The following is an 18,938-nucleotide window of genomic DNA, read 5'->3' as shown; positions in this document are numbered from 1 at the left end:
GAAGCGTGAAAGATTTAGAGGGGAGCTGAAAGCTGTGGATGATCTGATACGGACCTGAGCGAACGTTCCGTCCTCGTTGCATTCTGGGATGAAGGTGTACTCCTGAGATCGGCGGGCCTGTTCCAGAGCCTGGTTCCTGTCAACACGACACTTCAGCTGACCTGCATCTGTAACGTGTTGAAGGAGAAGTCAGACCTGCTGCAGTATGCGTGTAGTGTGCTTCTTCTTGTTCCTGTGAAACGCTACAGGAAGTGGATCGAGACTACAGAACTCTCACGATCTTACGATTTTGACAATGAATTTTCTTGAATTCTTCATTTGTCAACATCAGATTCAGTGAAACGTTCAGAGAACACTGTTTTGACCCAGAACATCTTCGGTGTTTAAACCTTTACACAGAGTTGTACTGTTTGTACTAAGATCAGTATTTCAAGGTAAAATTGTGACATTTAGGGAATTTTTACTCCTGCCAAATGTCAAAATGGGTCAGTTTTGACCCAGACAGCATTGAAAAGCAGAACGGGAACATTTCAAATGTGGAGCATAGCAGATTTTTAATGTATTTCCACGCTGTTGGAAAGCACCTTCAATCACCTTGTGCCTGAATGTTGCTGTACAAATAAACTTCCTTCACCTTGGAGATTATTAGGCCAGTTTACAACCGTTGGCCTCTCAGTGTGTGACGTGTCACTGCCTTGCTCAGGGGCACGATTCGATATTTATAAAGGGAAAATAGAACTATTCCCCTATTCCACCCACTGTTTTCAGTTTTCAGCCATTTTTCCAGCCTCTTGGCTTCTTTGGCCACCGAACAATCAGCAGCCTTATTTAACTTGTTTCAGATTTATCTACATTTGAATCATCTTTGCATCGCAGATAGACGGACCCATAGAAGCAGTGCATTTCCCACCACCGGCCATTGGCAGTGCCAGAAGTAGCGGAGGTTACGGACGCTGCGTTGTTAGTGCAGAGCAGTGCGTCATGTCCTCAGCGTTGATATTTTTGAAATGCCAGTGGAAACTGCGCTCACGATGAGCCAGACACGCTCCGCTCGCGAGGGACACACATGGAAGTGGCTTTAAAGGTCAGGTACTTGAAGTGGACTTCGCAGCAGCTGGTCACTCGTTCAAAATCCCGTCAGCGAACTACTGTTTTTCATCGAGTCCACAGTCCAGCGTCGCGCTCCGCTGCTCCTGTGTACACATTCACGCCGGGGGGAGCCGAGCGGCGCGGCCGCAGCCCTCCGCTTTCGGCAAAATATTCACCCTGGATAAACAAAAGTTTGAAAACAGTGGTGTGTGGACCCGAGAGGACACAGACATGTTGTCTCCTCTGTAGTGACGAGGCCAGAGCGGCGAGGCGACGCCGCTGGGACGTGGTTACATGAGCGGACATGGACTTAGACGGACTCTCACTAAACAGCATATTAAGGAGACAGAGCAAAAACAACCACAATAAACCAGATTTATGGAAATGTGAGAATTAATCAGCAGCTGCTGGCAGGTTTGAGACTGAAACCTAATACGTTCATGTTAAGACGCAGTTTATTGTAATGGGGGAGACTTTGTCCAGGAGTCTGCAAACCTGTTTCACCCTCAAAACTAAGCTGCTGCAGCTCATAAACTTTTATATATATACACAAAATATTAGGTATATCTTGCTAGTAGCATGCTGGACACACTTTTTCCAGAATAACTTTGTGATGGCAACGATTCAACAGGGTGCTAAAAACTGGAAAACACTTTTGCTGCCGTTTGTTGGCTCGACGCCCTGATGTGAGTCTCTTCTTCCAAAACATCCCAGTGGAGCTTTCTTTGTTCAACTTTGGAGGCTAGAAACACCACTCAGGTGGACTGTGGCGTTCAAACCATGCCCTGAAAGCAGCAGCAGCAGGAATCGATGGTCATCAGGCCAGCCAACGATCTGCCTGTGTTGAATTGCCGAGTGTGTGTGTGTGTGTGTGTGAGCTGTAGAATCAGCTTTACGTCCTCAGCATGACAGTAGTGACTCTGCTGCTGCTGACCGTCGGCTCCAGCATGTGTTGCACGCTCAGAGAAGGTTTTCTGCAAACCTCTCATTAGGAGAAATACTCATTAAACACAAACGACTGAAGGCAGGAATTCAGTGTATAGATTTGGAGTGTCAAACATAAGGTCCGTGGGCCAAAACGAGCCCACAAGAGGATCCAATCCGACCCACCAAGCTAACAGTAACAATCTCAAAGAAAAGTGATTTTTTTTTAATTTTTTTTTTTTTTAACAAATTTCTTAAGAGTATTTATACGACACAGCGCTGAGCCTGACAGACTGTAACACAAATCCTCCCTGCTTGCAACCAAGATCTGCAGACCCGTATCTCTGAGAGCACAGCAGCTGCAATGCCCCTGTTTCCACCGAGCCTTTTTGAAAAAGTCCCACCTTGGGAGCCGTTTTCAAAACGGACACCCGGAACGCGACAGCATTCCGCTTTCACTGAAAAACGGTTCAATGGGGCCTGAGGCTGCTGACCGTTTTCACCCCTTTAAGGACACAGTGTGCCGCCATAGACGCCACTTTTCAGTCCAAAAAAAAAAACACCCCTTTGGGGTGAAGTGGAAGAAAAGATGTTCTCCAGCAATATCGCAATGAAGACATCTGTGGTTCCAAGAATGAAGGCCATCTGATGCTGACAGAAATAAAAAAAAATAGGGGAGATCCAACCTGCTCCTTGCAAGCTGTACCTCATGTTTACATGTTTTGGCCAATAAATAAGACCTATTTTATTTGACTAATTTTAATGGATTTTCTGGTTTTATTTCAGACAGGTGTGTATTTATACCTGAATCAGTGTGACTGTGATTGAGCAGACACCTCAAAACATTTGGAAAATTTGACTCATGCTAAGATTGAGAGCTGAATGTTAATAAAAACAGCTGAGATTCTTTAAGTGTTCGCTCATTCACAGTGTTCTGATCCTTTGATGAAGCAGACATGAATAAGTGTCGTTTGAGGTCGGGGTTTTTTTTTTTTGTTGTTTTTTCAGCAGTTCGTGAAAATGCATTTGAATTTTTCTGTTTGATGTTGATCTCCCAGCTGCTTCATCCGGCCTTCTCCGGTCTGTGTCACTGTAAACACGGCCTGCCTCCAGAGCTGCCTGCTTAAATAAAGCAGCAGTGTCAACGCAACAAAGCAGGCCCGCTGCATCTGCGAGAGCCTGGCCCGGCTCTGCCCGGCCTTCCCTTCCCCTTGGCACACCGCAGTTATTATGAAACAAAACCACATATTACCATACACAGCATGGGGAACAAAACTCTGTCCAAAAATGGATTTGCTTGGCCTTTTGTTTTTCTAATGGCTGAAAAAAGGGAGGGGGGGGGGGGTGTGAAAATGCCAAGTTCCAACCTTGACTCTGGACCTATCAATCTCTGCTGTTGTTGAGTGGCTGGCATCCAGAGAGGGAGGAAGTGTGTGATCCTGGTCTGTAAAAACTTACACGCCTACAGGGAGGCGGAAAATGAAAGACATCTTCTCGTTCGGTTCCACTTTGTTCACGACGCTCTGCTGCTGCTGCTGTGACGAGCAGCAGCGAAATCCACATGCAGATTAAACGTGTGTTTTCTGAATGTGCGATCAGTGCCGGAGTAACGATTTAAATCAGGGGTGTTCGGAGGCCATGTTCAGCCAAATTCATCTTGAGTGGACAGACAAGCTGGCAATAACTGCCATAATGCAACGTGTGTGTGATGAAAATGTCTCTATTTTCTCAAAACCAAACAATTAACACCCTTATTTTAAGTTATCGTTACTTAGCTGTGTTGAAGACCTGAGCTGAGGTTTTCCTTTTTCTGACCTTTGAGCTCCAAGTCTCTCCCCTCGGCTGTGGCCGTTGGTGCTGGAGCCACCGGGACCTGATCTGCTTTGGCCCAGTTTTTACCTGAAAGAAGCAGGAAATAATCCAATTAGTAAGAACTCGGCTTCAGTTGACTGTAAGTTCTGAGAGAGATGGTGAATTTTCAGAGAATTGTGCCTTCAGGCTCCAACATTATGATCAAACTCTATGGGTAAAGTCAGTTGTCATATCACCGTGACTTTCTCTTTTAACTCTTTTAATTACTTTTTTTCTGTCTTTGTATATATTTAGTGTTCTTGAATTAAAAACTGTAGTTTAACCTAATCGTTGCAAATTTTTAATGGATACCTATGGCAAGGGAGGGCATGTAATTTCCCTGAAGGGCCACATTCAAAATCAGCACAGCTGTTGAGAGCTTAAGTTGACATGAGTTTTGATAAATAGGACTACTATCGCTCTGCAACACCTTTTCTTTCCCTTTTTTTTTTTAAATTTCAAGATCAGTAAATGGTTCATGATGAAAATGTCTATTTTCACATTGCCAAGCAATTACTGCCGAAAATAACTACATTGTCAACATAATGCCGATTCTAATGAAACCTCTGGCGCAAAATACAGTGAAAAATCCAAAAACTTCCCCTTTGCTGTTGCATTAAATATATATTTTCACAAACACGCCCTGACAGCATGACTTTGAGCAACAGTGTCGTGGTCTGTCATGCCGATATCTCAGCTCGGATCTCCATGTTGTTGTTTCTGCTGCTCTTAAGAAATTTGTTAGGAAAAAAATGTTTTACAATTTGCTTGGTGATTTGACGGGCCTGGTTAAAGTGTGCCGATATTGACCCGCTAGATTTATATCTGATACCCCTAATTTAGAACCTTTTCAGCAGTAAATTAGCCTCTTATGGCATTATTGCCGTTTCATTCTTCAGGATTAGCTGAAATGCTATAATTTTTCTCTTTACATACATAATTTTTATGCAATATGTATTAATTTCATGTTATATTAAACCTTTGAGATAAACTATAGTAATATCAATATTAATGTTCTTAACTTTTTACAATTGAGTTTCCCAGGATGCATCATGATCATAAAATACCAGCCAATATCCTGATAAGATTTAAATACTGATAGAAAGAAATGATGTTGATTATAATAAACCCCATATTTCTTTGAAAACAGGACAGATACATTGGGTTTACCCTGAAAGAGACCGTTTGAGCGCCGGTTCTCACCTCGACACCGGCCCCGGTGTGCCAGTGCGAGTGTCTTGTCTTTGCAGCGCGCCCTCTGCAGCTCGCAGCCGGTCTCGTAGCTCCGCCCGTCCGAGCCGCACACCGGCTTCCCCTGCGTCCGCGAGCAGATCACCCCGCAGTGACTGTCTCGGTCTCCAATCAGCCACTGCAACGACAACACGCACCTGATGAGGACCGAGGCTCGCTTCGGGCATCGGCTGTACGTTAACATAAATGGTTACATTTCTATTTTATTCAAGGTGGAAGGGTTATAAATCTAATCTGATATGACAATGAGGTTGAACTTGAAGTGGAAACTTTCGTTGCTTCACTTGTTACACTGAGATGCTTCTGATTAAGATCTGAATCTTTTTTGCTGGACATAATTCAGGTCTGAGAACTCATGCTAGCTGCAGAGCTAACTCAGAACGCTGTGTTATCGTCGCATAATAGTACAGTGTGTTTAGACCTGCAGACATTTCTAACCAGGTTTCCTTGTAAGAGTTTTCTGTTCCGTGCTCCTTGATGAATCGCCTTGTTCTTTCTTTTTGTCCTTTCCCTTGCTCCTTGCATTCGAACAAAGGCTGCATTCAGCTGGATTTGAGACGAGGCCAAACTAATGTACAAATTGGACTCAAGGGTCGCATGCCTGTTTTGCTGAAAACATCTTTGTGCTTTTTAAACACTGCTCTGCTGCTGCCTCTCTTTGTTTAGGCGACTTCCTCGCTGGACCTACATGTTAATTGATGTTTGGCTCAGAACAGACTGAACCTTGATTGAGCTTCAGTGTAACCAAACTCCGGAGCAACGGGAATCTTTCCTCCCTCCCGTCGGTCCAGATCTGAACTCATGATGTATTAGCGAGTCCCCTCTGCTCCGCTGCTGGAAAGCGGCCGTCTCTCTGACAGCAGTAATGGTTCTTGGCTTTGCAGCCGCCTCAAATATATTTAAGCTCTGAAGGATTTGAGGGGAGAGCAGGCGTTGCCAGGATGATGGAGTTGTGGGTTAGTAGGGAGAGGGAGTAGGTGTGCACTGAGCAGCACCAGAACTTACCTGAGCCAGCCGCCGTGGAAACGGCTCCGACTATCCGAGAGCGTTTCACTTGTTATATCTCACATGGGGTAGTTAAACATTTCGCGTCCGTCCGAATGTGCTTATAAAACAGAAATAAACTGAGATTTGTTGGAAAAACGCTGCAGGAGAAAATGTTTTTTCACCCAAGGCCTCTAAAGCAACACAGGAGATCCCATTAAAGGTATAAAGGAAGGAGGAGGAGGAAACTGAGAGCTAACGTTTCCGAAAACGCACCTCGTGTTTCCCTCCTGACCCCGATGCTTAATGCCAATACAACAACAACAAACTGTATTTTGAAAAACACCACACATGTTGCCCGGAGACAGATTTTCTGCAAACACATGAAGCACAATCAGACGGACGCGAACAGAAAGCAGGCCGTGACGACGCCAAAGAGCTGACGTCAGGAAGAGGGAGCGTGTACACAAACACTCTTAATCAAACACGCTCCCGGCAGATTAGCGCGCTGATAGGAGTTTTCTCCTCGGTGCCTTTGCGTTAGCGTTACTAATATCAGAGAGGAGGCAGTCTGCCACCAAAGCCCCCGCATTCATCCCGTCTGAGCTCTTTCTCGCCGTTCTCCATCCATCCGTCATGGAGTGAATGGAAGGACCGGAGCCAGCTGACAGTGGGCGAAACGCAACATGAATCTTTCACACGTCACCAGTCTGGCGCAGGAACTTTCCCCGAGTACGAGGAGCCATCGCAGGAACAGGTTGTTTCTTTTAGAGCGGTTGTTAAACTTCAGAGGAGGGGTATCTTATTTCTTGTTCACTGGGGAGGCGCCGATAACACTTTATAGAGACGAGCACTGGTTCTCTATGATACTAATCTTGCTGACACTGATTACAGATGCAATTATTTATTAAATGCCATAAAGCAGGACTGGGCGATATATTAAATATTCTCAATGTGCCGCAGCTTGTTCTCTGTGTGACATAAAAATGACAGTATCGTGAATATTTAGCGCCGGGCTTTTCTCGCTCTTTGACTGTCCTTCTCAGACAAAACAAGTGAGATCAAACATACGGCAGAAATATCTATTTGATTTTTTTTGGAATGTGTCAACAATATAGTCTCTTGCCGCTTTGACGTTGTCTCGTGCTGCATTCACTGCAGTCGGACATTGGAGATTTGTTCTCGTAAATGTCAAGTTGGTTGCAAGTTTTCTTTAATTTGTTGCTGGGAAGACGAGGCTTTCTCCATGTTATTGTTCATGAGTCATACTGAAATCATGCCTAGCATGTAGCATGACGTCATGTTAACACTCGTTCGGTTGAATCAGCATTTTTTTTATGAGTACAAGCACTCTGTGCAGTTTAGGGCCAGATACCCGCTGCGGGTATCGGTATCATTGTGGGGACTGTTTTTGATGGAAAAACTTCTGGTATTTCTGGACTCATTTCTTTTCCAACTTTGTCTCAAAACAATTTCAATGCAATCAAGCACTCAAATCAGCACAAACTGACCCTGGGCACGGGAATCTGTCTAGCTCCTTGAAGTAGTTCTTTTTTCCACAGACATTCACTCACAGTCAACATATAAATGAATCTCATACAGTACAATAGAGAAGCTTATTTCCCTCATAACTGAAGTTATGGACATCAAAAAGCAATGTAAACTATTAAATATTTGAAGCATTTTTCATATTTTTTTGTAACAAGACATTATCACAACTGTTAAACATTTGAACTTCTTAGTTTATGTGTTATAAATGTAGAAATAAATTCATTTTTAAAGATGCACATGCAGGTTTTTGTATTGTGGACAACAGGGTGAAAATAGAAAAAAAAACCCATGCAAACAAAGAACATGCACGCAATCATGTTACCGCTGCAGCTGTTAAATCCCTTTATCACTCCATCATGATCAAAGATGCTGAGATTTTAGAGACATTAAGATGAGACTTAAAATACCAAATTCCAGAATTGAATGACCTCAGTAAAATGTAACTAAAGCCACAATTTTGGGAAATTTTTCAATTAAATCACATTTACAATATGCGATAATAATGCTAGTTTTCTGGAAATGTCTCTTTGTATGTTTAAAATGATCACTTACCTACTCTTCACTTCTAAAGTTACATTTAATCATAAAACTTCTTTCATGTGCGAGGATGTTATCAGAATTAATGTAATATTCAATGGACACGCAAGAAAGATATACAGTTATGCCAAAAAATATTAGACAGTCAACTATAGAGTGAAAAAAGATTTTTTTTTTTTTTTTTTAATGATAAAGCTTCGGCTTTTGAACAAATTAGCAAATTTTGTTTTTATTTTTATATCCAGACAGTTTTATTTTCTTTGATCACAGTCTGTATATCAGTCGTTGATTTCTTTTTTCTTGTGAATTTTTCCAGTTCACTTTGTCTCATGTCTGCAAAAGCTGAGTCAAGTGTAAAGTTTATCTCATTTTTTAATCTATCAAACACCAAAATGGTTCACAAATCAAAAACTCTGAGCAGCGCTGCAAACAAATTAAGATTCCGAAGTTGCTCTCGTAACTGAAACTTTATTAACTTTGTCATATTTTGGGAAATCTAGAGGCAACGCAGGACTTTAGACTTGTTATAATTCCAAAATATGGTGAAGAAAATGATAACGGGCCAGAACAAAATCTCATAAGAGTCATCTTGTTTTGTTTTTCGTTTTTAACTTTACAGATTCCGAGCCTTTTCTGCCAGTAATCACAATTAAGGTCTAAATTTCAGGAAAATATGCCTCATTTAAAACTGCATCCATCAAACACTGTTAAAATGGTTTCTTTTTTGTGAACTTGTCAATGAGAAATCCATCTGTTTGGCTTGTTTTAAAGAAAAACTTCATTTGGAGAAAAATGTCAAACAGCCTTTATTGCAAAACGGGAGAAATCAGACTGAACCAAATGTGACGTCAGCTTTGGAGGGATTTTATAAGCAAACTAGAAATTGGCACTCAGAGAGCGCAGACCTCCGCCACAGCTCAAATCAGCCACCAACAACCATAAGAACACCATATATAATCAAACATTGTGATCGGGGGTGTGATCGGAGCGGAGCGCTGCAGCGTGCGGTGCCTCTCTCTGTCGCCCTCTCTCCCTGTGTGTGTGTGTGTGTGTTTATCTGAAAAGGAAAACCGAAAAGCAACATAATTTATGTTATTTTACTTCATTTTAATTTGAAAATTGACCGGATTCTCTCGTATTTTCCGTTCCCGACTTCCTGTCTGGTGCGATCTGCTCTGTCCAGCTTTACAACTGGCGGTGCACGGCGCACGCGGCTCGCGGAGAAAATAGAGAGGAGCGGAGCGCCGTGGTCCACAGCGTGAGCCGCTACGTATGCGGCGCTGTCCCACGCCTCCTGTATGACCCGTCAGATAGGTTAACGGGGGCGCCGATCTGACAGTCGGTGCGCGGCGCTTCCCACTTCCGCGTCGGAAGCGGCTGTCCTGTGTGAACCAGGCGTTTGTCGCCCCCCGTCGGCGGGCCTGCCCAACCATGTGAAAGACTCCCTATCTCTCAATGATCAAGAATCCTTTCAAAAAATTCCTGGATCCAGACAGTGATCCGGATCATCACCAAAATTTAATGGATTCTAAGTTAGCCCAAGACCCACCTTTCCACAAAGTTTCATTGCAATCCGTCCATTACTTTTTCCGGGATCTTGCTAACAGACCAACAAACCAACAAACCAACAAACCGACATGATTACATAACCTCCCGGCGGAGGTAACAAATGTTGGTAGTTTTAAGGGAATAGGGATCCTTTGTGCTTTTACCTTTCAGAAAATGTTCACCTGTACATGGCAATGTTTTGAAAACGTTTACACAAACAGCAGAAATAGATGGAATTTCCATGTTGGGCCACTAGTGGGTGCTATTGGTTGATGGGTTTTTTTTTCTTTTCTTTTTTTTTTAATAGTGAAACCACACCGAACCATGTAGTGCATTCACAGAAGCAGCCTTTCCACAGTTTGTACAGAAACGGAGTCTGAGCGTTTCCAGAAAGTTCCGTTTTTGCCTGTTTACACGACAACGGTGTTCTAGAAATTGTCGAAAAGTTCCACCTTTGGAGCTGTTCACAAAAACTTGTGTTTTCAGTGGCTGATTAATTATAAGTTTAAGAGAGAAAAAAGTTGCCAAAAACAGCATACTGTACATTTCATATGAGTGATTCATGAAGCGTTTCTTTTTCTTTAGTTCTGTATTATTTAACCAGCTGAGATCAAACCTACAGAGAAGAGCGCTCTTGTTTGTACAGAAACAGACAGTTTTATGGGACTCTGGTTTTGGCACCAAGCTCCAGAAAACTCTCATCAGATAGTTCACAGCTAAATGAATCCGGATATGAGAAAGTGCAGATGGAGAGGAAACACAGCGAAGCGTGTCCTTTAAAAAATCTGAAACAACTACAACCAACTCATGTACATACATTATATCATGGTTTTTTTTCCTCTCATTTTGGAGTTTGTAACCTATTTGATCACAGTTAGAGGATGAATTGGTGCTCTGTTAAGCCCAAAGCATCACATTTCTTCAAAGATATAATGATATTTATACAATATAAGGTTTACAGTTAATAGAAAGTAAAAAAATAAATAAAACCAGATTAACTTTGCTAAAAGATTTTTTTAAGGGTCAGTTCGTTTTCCCTTTTTTTTATTCATTTTGATTAAATATATCGAAAAAAATATATGTTTTTTACAACCACAGCTGGATTCCAGGCAGTGTGAAGGCTGCATGTTCTTCCTGTGCGTGTGTGGCCTAAAACGATTTATTATCAAATCAAATGCTCCAAAGCAGACTGGTCCTCCAGAGTGGACACACTGTGATGGATTATGAGCGTTGTTACAGCGTTAAATACAGCAGGTGAAACGTCCAGTGTATCTTTCCACAGCTCAGGGTCGCCGGGTCACCGGGTCATCGCTTGCAGGAGCAACAACAGGATGAACACATCCAGACGATTTAAAAACTCCAACTGATCTCACTCACATATGCTTCAACAGCAGAAATTAACCAGTAAAAAAAATCCACACATGCACAGAGAGAACATGGAAACTACACACAGAGAGGATACAAATTGGACTCGAACCGGGGATTTTCTCCATGTGAGGCCAAAGAGCTGAGTGTGCTATTAGACAGCTCAATAGATGGACGGACATAGATTATAAATTCACAGACATATATAGATCGATAGACAGATAATATATCGACAGACATAGATTGTAAATAAACAAAGATTATAGACATAGATTGTAGATCAATAGACATAGACTGTAGATAGCCAAAGATTATAAACAGACATAGATTATAGATGGATACATAGAAATAAATCTTAGATAAATTAACATGAATAATAGATGGATAGACATAAATTGTAGACAGACGCAGAATAGATCAAATGAATCCAAAAGAGATTTAAAGTATATATTAATGTATACAAATGTATAATTTTTTTTGTCCGATTTAAACTTTGCAACATGTAAATTGAACATAATGTTTCTTATTTCAGTTGTACTGAACCTAAAATATCAAATAAATGGAAAAAAAAGAATCATTAACACAAAGACGTGACTCATCTCTTTCACAGCAGAGGTGGTTATAGTGTCTTCGACTTCAGAGATATAAATAAAAGCAGCGTGTTTCTGTTTTTAACTCTGGAATCGGTAAAAGACGATCCAAAGTGGTGACTTGTGTCCGCCCGGCCTCGGCCCACTGGCCGACCTGTCCTCCCCGTCCCTGACTCACAGCCCTAATGGATGCAGCGTCCGCCGCCACCGTCATAATAGAGCACTAAATCATTGTCTGGTAAGTGGAAATAAACACTTCTACCCACATCTCTTAGTCATCGCCTCCCACCCACAGACTCATCTCCTGGAAAGGTGAAACCAGAGACTCCAGCACATCATAGAGAGACTCTCCTAATTTATGGCTGGGAGTTCTTCTGCCGCAAATAAAGTCCGTTTTTAAAAGTTCTATTCAAAGGTAGGAATAAGTGACTCAAACAAGGCCTCCTGATTCATTTTCAAGGCGCCGACAGTGACCACGCAGGAGTGACAATAATACATGTAACGAGTTAAAGACACTCAGACTGCCTCTTAAAAGAGATTGCAGACCAATCAGTTCACTAATACACAAACAAACCAACAACAACAACAACAAAAATCACAATTTCATGACTTCAGAACAGAAAAAGCCCAAAACCCAGCAATTTAAAACTGCTGGTCGGCATAATCGGTCAAAAATATACTACCGCCTAAAAAATATGCATTGATACATTTTGCAGATTTTCCAGTTTTCACACAATTTCGGAGTAATAAACAGGGAAAATTATAATTTGTGCAATGTACTCAACTGCTGCTGCTTTTGTATAGAATTGTACACAAGAGAAGTAAAAAAAACATTGTTCAGAGAAATAATGTCACTATTCAGAGAGTCAGTCATAATTTGCCAGCCGGTGTCGAAGTGCTAGAAAGCCAACAGGCTCCAGATTCATGACGTGTCCAGAAAAACCAGAGAAAAACAAGTCATTCCAGACATCGTTCAGAAGAGCGGTGTAGCTTGATCAATATGTGGACTGGAGAGTGGAAAGAGAAGCTGTTCGGCTCGGGCCTCGTCTACACGACGCTCTGAAACGAGTCACTGAAAACACAACTTTTTCAGTTTTCTCCTAAGGTGTAACTTTTGGAAAACACTCATATTCCGTCACCTTGGAAACGGGAAACCTTAACTTTTCTCAAACCTCAACAGCTGTGATAAATGGTAGATGGACTAGAACAGCAGTCTGTCAGTGTTTATAGCGTTCTTTTGCTTTAGACACTTGTTACTTGAAATCTCAAGATTTCAAGTGAAGTTTCCTTCCTGCATTGGAGGAGTAATTTGAGTATTTTTCTCCTCCTCGTGGAAGCGGTCCGGTGGTCCTGAAAGCTCCCAGTTATTTAGACTTCCTCCGTGAATGTTGATGGTACACCGAGTACAGCCAACAGCCGGTCAGTTCAGCTTAGTGCAAACACTGCAGGAAGCAACTAACCTGGCGACATCCAAGGTCGAAAGACAAGGGAGGGGAAAAAAAAACCCCGGACACAATCAGAAATCAGTTCAGGGCTACTTTTCATTTTGAGAGTTTATATGCTTGAAGATCTCTCTGTGAGAACCACCATTAGTCATTTTACTGCGTTTTTGTGAGCATAAAGCTGAGAAGAAATTAGGAAATAACAATTATCATGACCAGTGTGTTTTCATATTTAATATTCTTCAGCTAATCCGATGTACATACTATAGGTATATCTATATATTTACTGCACAGCCATGAAAAATGTATGAATATTGTCATTTTTCTCTAAGACCAGGCATTAAAGGCTGTTCTCCAACTTTAGCGTACATTTAACGGCCCATACTGCTAACCGGAGTCTTCAATTCTTTGTAAAAGCTCTACTATATTTGCTACTGTCACCATTTTCCTCCCTTCATTGTTTTCTGTGAACTCATTTTGATCAACTCTTTTTTTCCCCTGTGATTCAACTGAGATTATTTGGAAACCAAGTCAACATCTCAAACTGGTCGCTCAAAGTTTCGTGGGTGACATTTGCCCCAAAATTAAAGCGTTAAAGTGGACACAGATGTGAAACATCGATCATTATCAGTCAGTGTCAAACACATAAAGCTCAGAGCCGATTTTAAGATTGACCAAATACCGGTCCAAAACTAGGCCCAAAAAGCCCCAAACCAGCCCGAATCTAGTCTAGAAACTAATAGAAGTCAATCTCAGAGGAGACTCAAATATGTCAGAAAAATGGTAATAAAAAAATGCAAAAGAGAAAAAAAAAATGTTCAAAATTATTATGAAAAGTGCCAAAAATCTGTCCAAAACTAGTCTAAAGTTACCCCCCAAAAGACAATACTGGATTCAAATATGCAGAAATCAATGTAAATGGCATCAAATTCATTCATTTTACAAACCAATAACCGCACAAAGATAAAATAAAATATACCATCAAAGCAACACAAAACTGGTCTCGTATAACAAGCCGTCTGAAACTAGAGTAAAAGTTGAGGGGAAATAAAGTTAAACTCTGGAGTCAAATATCCACAAATCTGAGTAAAACTCATCAAAAACAGGGGGCAAAATAAGCCAGAAAACCTGTATTAAAAACTCTGGTCTAAAATCTACCAAAAAACTGATAACTATTCTTAAATGTGCCAAAAATCTGTTCAAAGCTTGACTGAAAGTTTTCCTCAGAATATGTTCAATACGGATGCTGAATGTACAGGAATCAGTCTAAAACAAGCCGAAAAACAATCCCAAACTAATGTCAGATATGGCAAAACGCAGTGCCAAATGTGTCAACCTGTGAATAAATCATCTCAAGTTCTGTTAACCAATTTCACATGACGATGGACTGTTGGAAAAAAAAAAAAAAAAAAAACAAATGTAGTGGACGTGATCGGAATATTGGTGAGAGTTTACTGTAATCTGTAATCCGGCAATCTGAAAGTCCAGATTACATTAAAGAAAAAAAAAATCTGTCTTAATCCTTTAATGACCAGATTTAACTAGTTTTATTTACATTTAATGGCTACAGAATCATCCAGAGTGAGATCTTGTAAGATAACGTTCAATATCTGACATTCCTGACTCTATAATGACAATATTTGTACAGATTTATGGGTTGATGTCTCACAGCTTTCGACACCCTTTTGACTCTTTCTTGTGGTCTGAACTGTACAGACGAGGTAAAGGAAGAAAAGCCAAGTCTTGACTTCAGCCAGTGCGTGTTTGACAGCCGTCGGCGGCTGCAGTATCGAAAGCCTAAAGAACAGCCAGAAACTGTCTGGATTCTTTAATCCAAACCAAACAAACACGCTGAAATTAAACAGGCTAATGTCCCACAGAAGTCATTACACGTAGTCCAGAGTGTCGCTAATTGGTTAAACCTGCTCCTTCGCTGCGAATCGCGACTCAAAGTTTCATATCAAGCATTTCCAGAGTGGCGGAGAAGCCAAACAACACTGTGAATGGAGGCTTTAATGCATCCCAGAGGGAGCCGTCTCCCTTCCACAGCCGCTCAGAGGCGCTCCTCCTCATTTCCAAACAGGATAAGTGCTTATTTCTTTAGCTTTATTGCACAAATTCAGCTTGTGGCTGTGTGATCTGAGGTGAAATCCAAGATGAGCTGCGGGCGAAAAAAAAAACATCTTGCGTGATGTTTTGCTTCTGATATCTCGACCGGGAAACAATGAGCATCGAGATTCTCACATTTAACAAGCCAAATCTCCCGCGAATACACAAGCTCGCACGCGTCCACGCCAGAACGGCACAGATCTCTGACCTCACTCTCCAACACTCATAAAATCTGTGAAACGCAACCCCCATTGTGCAACCATTACAGCATTAGCAAAGTGGCTCTTTTTTTTTTTTTTTTTTTACAGTTCCAGCTCAGCCTGCAGTGGTGGAGGAGCGAGACTCGAGGATGTGATGAGAAACTCCTCGTTTTCAGGTCTGAATCGTCACAAAACAAAGGTAGTGCGTAAACAAATCTGTTACAGTAAACGCTGTGAGGTTTACCGCTCACTGAGCAGATTTTAAGAATGAAAACAGCCGTAAAACACAACACAAACATTGTGATCGCTGTTTGAACTTTATTATAGCTATAAGCTGTGGCTTCAGTGGGGCTTGTTGAAGTTTTCTGAGCTGGTTTTGAATCCCTGATATGTGACATTTACTCGCAGTTTATTTGCAAGAGAATTCAAAATCATGAAGAACAAGCACTTTGCATAATTGAGCTTAACCTCTGTGACTCTTTTCTTATTTTATTGTGGATTTAATTTGGTTGCACAGCAAACTGCGAAAATCCAAACTCTATGATGAGAGTTCTGACTGGTTATATGGCTAAAACTGATGACAAACAAATGGTTAGAAAATGGCAAAAAAAAAAAAGTTAAAACTGTAAAAAAAACCTTTAATCTCTAAAACAGATAAAATAGTTATAATGCCCCAAAGAGAAAAAAAGTTAAAATTACAACAAATAAATTAAATTAAAATTAACCTGATTAAGCTAAAAACATAAAACAGCAAAAATGACAAAAATAGCTCAAATTGAATATGTTAAAAAATCTTCCAAAATGTTTTATTGACTGAAGTTTTAAAAAGTAAAATTGTAAAAACAACTAAATAAGTTAAAAAATAAATAAAGCAAATCAGCTCATATCAGCAAAAATAAACACTAATGATGAAAAAACAGCTGATCTGGTTAGAATAAGGAAGATTCAACTCCTAAAATACCTCAATTAAAACTGGTAAAATGACTAAAGAGAAGTTAAAGTGGTTAAAAAATATCCAATATTATTGAGTTTTTATTTTTTTTATTTATTTATTTATTTTGTCATTCTGAAGGTTGAACATGTTTTGTGGCTCTGATCAAACTTTATTTGAAAGAAATTATGATCACACTTATACTTAAGTAGAAACTTGAGTATGTGCTTTGAGTAATGTGAGTAAGTTTGGCACTGTGACTTCTTGAAAACATTACTGCTCTATATTTGGTGTGTGTGCAGGAAGCTTTTAAATAATACAGAATTCGAATAAATGTGATAAATGAAGAATTATTTCCCTGGCATCTGATTATAAATTCTCACATTATTTGACATTTAAGTTGTGTTTTCCTGTTTTTCCACGAATGTACCGTTTGCTTGTTTCAATTTAAATTCACATTCAAACTTCTCTAAGTAGTTTATTCGTTGATATCATTTGTTGAGAGGTCTGTTTCCACCTCAGTGCGGTTTTTCATCCTCATGTCAACCATGATCCTCCAGGCAGAGCCAGAGTCGGCGTCGGCTGTGTGGAAAAGTCACTTGTGTTTATCTCCACACCTTGTGTTCCTCCAACCTTCTGCCAAGCGGCACCGACTCCAGTGAGTCCGGCTCATTGCTCAGAGTGGCTGCAGCTCACACAAAGGCTATAAAAGGCTTTACGCTGAGCACATGCGGAAACACCCCGGAGGCCTGTAAACATATTCTGATGAGTAAACTTGGTGGAGTTTATCCAGAACGAGACAATACCGGAGGGGGATTCATGGTTTCTGCTCTTTTTTTTTTTTTTTTTTTCCACAGAAGTGATAATGATAGTTCAGCTCCGGTAATGCTTCAACCATAAAAGAAGGATCTCCTCCAAACCACATACTTCCACACTTACACCTGTTATTTTACCATATTATCCACCAGTCACACCTGAAGATAAATCTTATCCACCCAAAGAACTCACAATTTATGTGTGAGGCACATTTAGATTTCAAGGCTTTAACCGCACTCTGAAAGATATTCGGTCACCAAGTCAACGCTGTAGAAACTGAGGAACCAGAGAAAACCACACTGCATCGATCCATCCTCCACATCTGCTTTATTGAAACAGACAGACACACAGTGAGCAGACTTCTAAAGCATCACAACACAGAAACAGTCACGTTCAGGGACGACTTCGGAATCACAAGTGAACAAACCAATAACTTCTCCTCAAAGACGCAGAGAAAACATGCAAACTTCACCCAGAGGTGAACCGGCTCACTGGTTAAATGTTACACCAACGTCAAACATTCACAAGCTTCTGTGTGCAGACTTTGTATTTTCTCCTGCTGTTTTTAAAATTCAAATAGTAATAGTGAAAGTCTTTATATAAAGCCGACAAGTAATGCAGCAATGGAACCAAATGGAACCGTGTAGAAACTGAACATGGAAGCTGAGTGAGGAACGCTGTCAGCCTGAGCATGTTTCCTTTCATGAATGTGTAATATCAGGTGTGTGTGAGAGAGTGTGTATAAGAGACGTTGCTCCAGAAGATTTCCTCAACACTGGATTGATGTTGAAACTGTAGTCATTTTTTACTGTAATCATTTAGTTTAGTGAAAATAAAGACACTTTAGTCATTTATCTCTGTGCCACAACAAAGAAAAACTGAGTTTATTCTGGTAGTATTACCAGTCTGACCCACTCACGACAGTGTTTGACACCCCTGCACTAACGATGACTTCCTCCAACGCGTCCAGCTCCACGGCATCGCATTCTGTTCAGTGCAAACAAACTTCCCCAGAATCAGACCCGAAGAGTCTGAATGGCCGTCGGGATCGGAGGTTTAGAAACTGCTTAATCCCAATGATTCATCACAGCGAACCTTAAGCCCTTTTTTAAAGCTGGCATTTTCATTAAGAGGTAGTGCCGACTTCTTAAACGGATCCGCACGGGAAAAAAAGCATCATAAACACTTTTAACTATCGTTCTTACAGTAGGCTGGAACAATAAACCCCAAAGTTTGCACGGCACAGCTTGAAAGTGGTAGTTTGAAAGTTCAGTCCAAACAAGGTTCAAGAGTTTACGCACTCAATTTTACCCAAATGTGAGGAATAAAAACAAATGCGCTGGTGGAGGAGCATCATGGGATGTGATGTGAGGAGGTGAAACCTGCAGATCCACTGGTGTGGTCTTCATATTCATCACCGGATGATGTTAGTCAGCATATCTGCGGTGGCTGCAGCGGTTTATAATGAACTGGTGAAAGTTTGTGTTTCTTTGTGGAGGACCGAGTTTGAAAAAAAAAAAAAAAAAAAAAGTCAGGTTTGAGGGCTGTTTGTTTATGAGCTGCCAGAAGAAGATGGGGTTCTAGGGGCTTCCTGGAAGAGAGACGGCGTCCTGGAATCAAAGTCTACGATACGGTCACTGTTAGGAACGCCAAAATTCCACAGTTGCACAACCATCGTTTCACTTTCTATAATCATTTATTTAAAAAGGTAAATCCTACAGATCTGAAAAAAAAACCAAGACACGGCAAA

General features: G+C 41.0%; 1 protein-coding gene across 6 annotated transcripts in view; it reads right to left on the bottom strand.

The window, feature by feature from the left end:
- smoc1 (SPARC related modular calcium binding 1) overlaps positions 1-18,938 on the bottom strand; it is a 67,457-nt gene that overhangs the window by 34,953 nt on the left and 13,566 nt on the right. For all 6 annotated transcript variants that reach the window (XM_030117413.1, XM_030117411.1, XM_030117412.1 and 3 more), the window contains exons 2-4: positions 5,068-5,233; positions 3,829-3,912; positions 55-167 (exon numbers count right to left, since the gene is read on the bottom strand). In XM_030117413.1, coding sequence (XP_029973273.1) covers positions 55-167; positions 3,829-3,912; positions 5,068-5,233 — 363 coding nt within the window. The remainder of the gene's footprint in view (positions 1-54; positions 168-3,828; positions 3,913-5,067; positions 5,234-18,938) is intronic.

The sequence above is a fragment of the Salarias fasciatus genome, chromosome 19 (genome assembly GCF_902148845.1).
Source record: "Salarias fasciatus chromosome 19, fSalaFa1.1, whole genome shotgun sequence".
Lineage (NCBI taxonomy): Eukaryota > Metazoa > Chordata > Actinopteri > Blenniiformes > Blenniidae > Salarias > Salarias fasciatus.
The sequence above is the reverse complement of the archived record's forward strand: the minus strand, read 5'-3'. Positions and strand labels throughout refer to the sequence as shown.